General features: G+C 44.9%; 1 protein-coding gene across 1 annotated transcript in view; it reads right to left on the bottom strand.

Annotated features, from left to right (window-relative positions):
* Window positions 1–595: 595 nt before the first annotated feature.
* znhit6 (zinc finger HIT-type containing 6) overlaps window positions 596–1,960 on the bottom strand; it is a 24,251-nt gene continuing 22,886 nt past the window's right edge. Inside the window, exon 10 of the mRNA XM_059526954.1 lies at window positions 596–1,194. Coding sequence (XP_059382937.1) covers window positions 596–1,194 — 599 coding nt within the window. The remainder of the gene's footprint in view (window positions 1,195–1,960) is intronic.

Genomic DNA, 1,960 nt, shown 5'->3' with positions numbered 1-1,960 from the left:
GGTCATCTAAGATGCAGATGTGTTTGGTTCTTCACCAGCTTTGGAGAAATGTAGCATTCCATGCAGCGAATGGGTGCCGTCAGAATGGATTATTGTGATGTTTTTATCAGCTGTGTCGACGGCACCCATTCACTGCAGAGGAGCTTGGATGGCAGAAGCACATTTTTCAGCATTTACAACTACAATTATTTTAAGTGTGCACAAAAAAAAAAAAAAAAAAGAAAGAAAAAAAAAAAAAATCACAAACAGAAGAACTGGCATCAATCTCTAAGAGATTCAGAAGTTTATTAAAAAATAAGACTGATGCCATGACTGTCAGTCAAAGCAGACTTTCTGATGCGACCGTTAGGCACATGATGGAAGCACAGATAAACAATTTCACAGTATACATGATCTTGACTTCAGAACAGACTCCTTTTCCATCATTTTCTGTAGTACAGCGTGAGCTTTATGAGGAATGTTCAGCGTTTGTCTGTCTCCATGAACACAGTGACGTCTGAAATCATTTATCAGCGCTTAAAACAGTCCATCGCTTGCTACTGTCTTAATCTGAAGCCTTATCTGAACATCACATAAACAGCAGGCTCCTTTGCCATCACACATTAGCCTGATTTTCACTTGCACTGGAATAAACAGCAGTGTTTTCTCCGTGCATGTTTCCCTGGCTTGAACTCTGACCTCTGGCCATGCAGGAGTCAGTCTGTCCTTCTTTGTCATAATTGTCACCATTTTTCTCTTGAACACCATCATCTTCTGGAAGTCCAGCGCTGGAGTCGATGTTTTCCTGGCCTTCATCAAGCGTCTCGTCTTCACACTGACTTCTACCCTCATCAGTGAAAGTCTGAGTGCGGTCATCTTCTCCAGGAGCTTGAGAAACCTTCATCGTTTCTTCAGTTCTCTCTTTGTCTCTTTGAGTGTCCTGAACACTGTGTTGAGGAGGACAGTCCTTCATCTTAGCTTCTAGATTCTGGTTTCCTTCTTCATCACTGGCATCATCCTCATCATCATGCATGGCAGCTCTCTTTTTGTCAGTGACAGCTTCATCCTCTTCATCACTTCGGATCTCTCCTTCCTCCAGCTCCTCGTCCTCGGAGACTTTGGGCTTCTTGGCCACATGCACAAGAGCATCTGAGCGTGGTTCAGCCGGGAAACATGAGGCCCTGCTGATGCTCGCCGACGCAGCACTGGGACGCTCTAGAGGAGAAAAAAATTAAAAGGTGATTAATCTTATTAAATAGAATTAATAAACCTTTGCGAGCGGGTCTCTGGAAGGTCTAGAGAAAAGCAAAAAAGTGAAAACCGTTACGTGTAAACAGTAAAAAAAATTTTTATAAAGATAAAATAAACTAAGATTGGTTAAAATAATAAAAAATTACTTGAATATCTAAATAATTTTTTTATTGTATTGAATACTAAATAAGAAAAAAAATCTAATAAATACAGAAATATATATATATATATATATATATATACACATTTAAAAAATTTTTTAAGATGTAATATTTTTTCCCCTCCTTGAACTGCCACCTTAACGTGGTGGAGGGGTTTGAGTACCCGAATGACCCTAGGAGCTATGTTGTCCGGGGCTATATGCCCCTGGTAGGGTCTCCCAAGGCAAACAGGTCCTAGGCGACGGGTCAGACTAAGAGCGGTTCAGAACCCCCTTATGAGAAGACTAAATCTAAGGACCGTGACGTCGCCCGGTATGGCGCAGCCGGGGCCCCACCCTGGAGCCAGGCCCGGGGTTGGGGCTCGTATGCGAGCACCTGGTGGCCGGGCCTCTCCCCACAGGGTCCGGCCGGGCTCAGCCCGAAGGAGCAACGTGGGGCCGCATTCCCGTGGGCTCACCACCTACAGGAGGGACCGTAAGGGGCCGGTGCTTAGACAATCGGGCGGCAGTCGAAGGCGGGGGCCTCGACAGCCCGATCCCTGGACACGGAAGCTAGCTCTAGGGACGTGG

Source organism: Carassius carassius, chromosome 37, assembly GCF_963082965.1.
Source record: "Carassius carassius chromosome 37, fCarCar2.1, whole genome shotgun sequence".
Taxonomy (NCBI): domain Eukaryota; kingdom Metazoa; phylum Chordata; class Actinopteri; order Cypriniformes; family Cyprinidae; genus Carassius; species Carassius carassius.
Note: the sequence above shows the minus strand (reverse complement) of the source record. Positions and strands in the feature narration are given on the sequence as shown.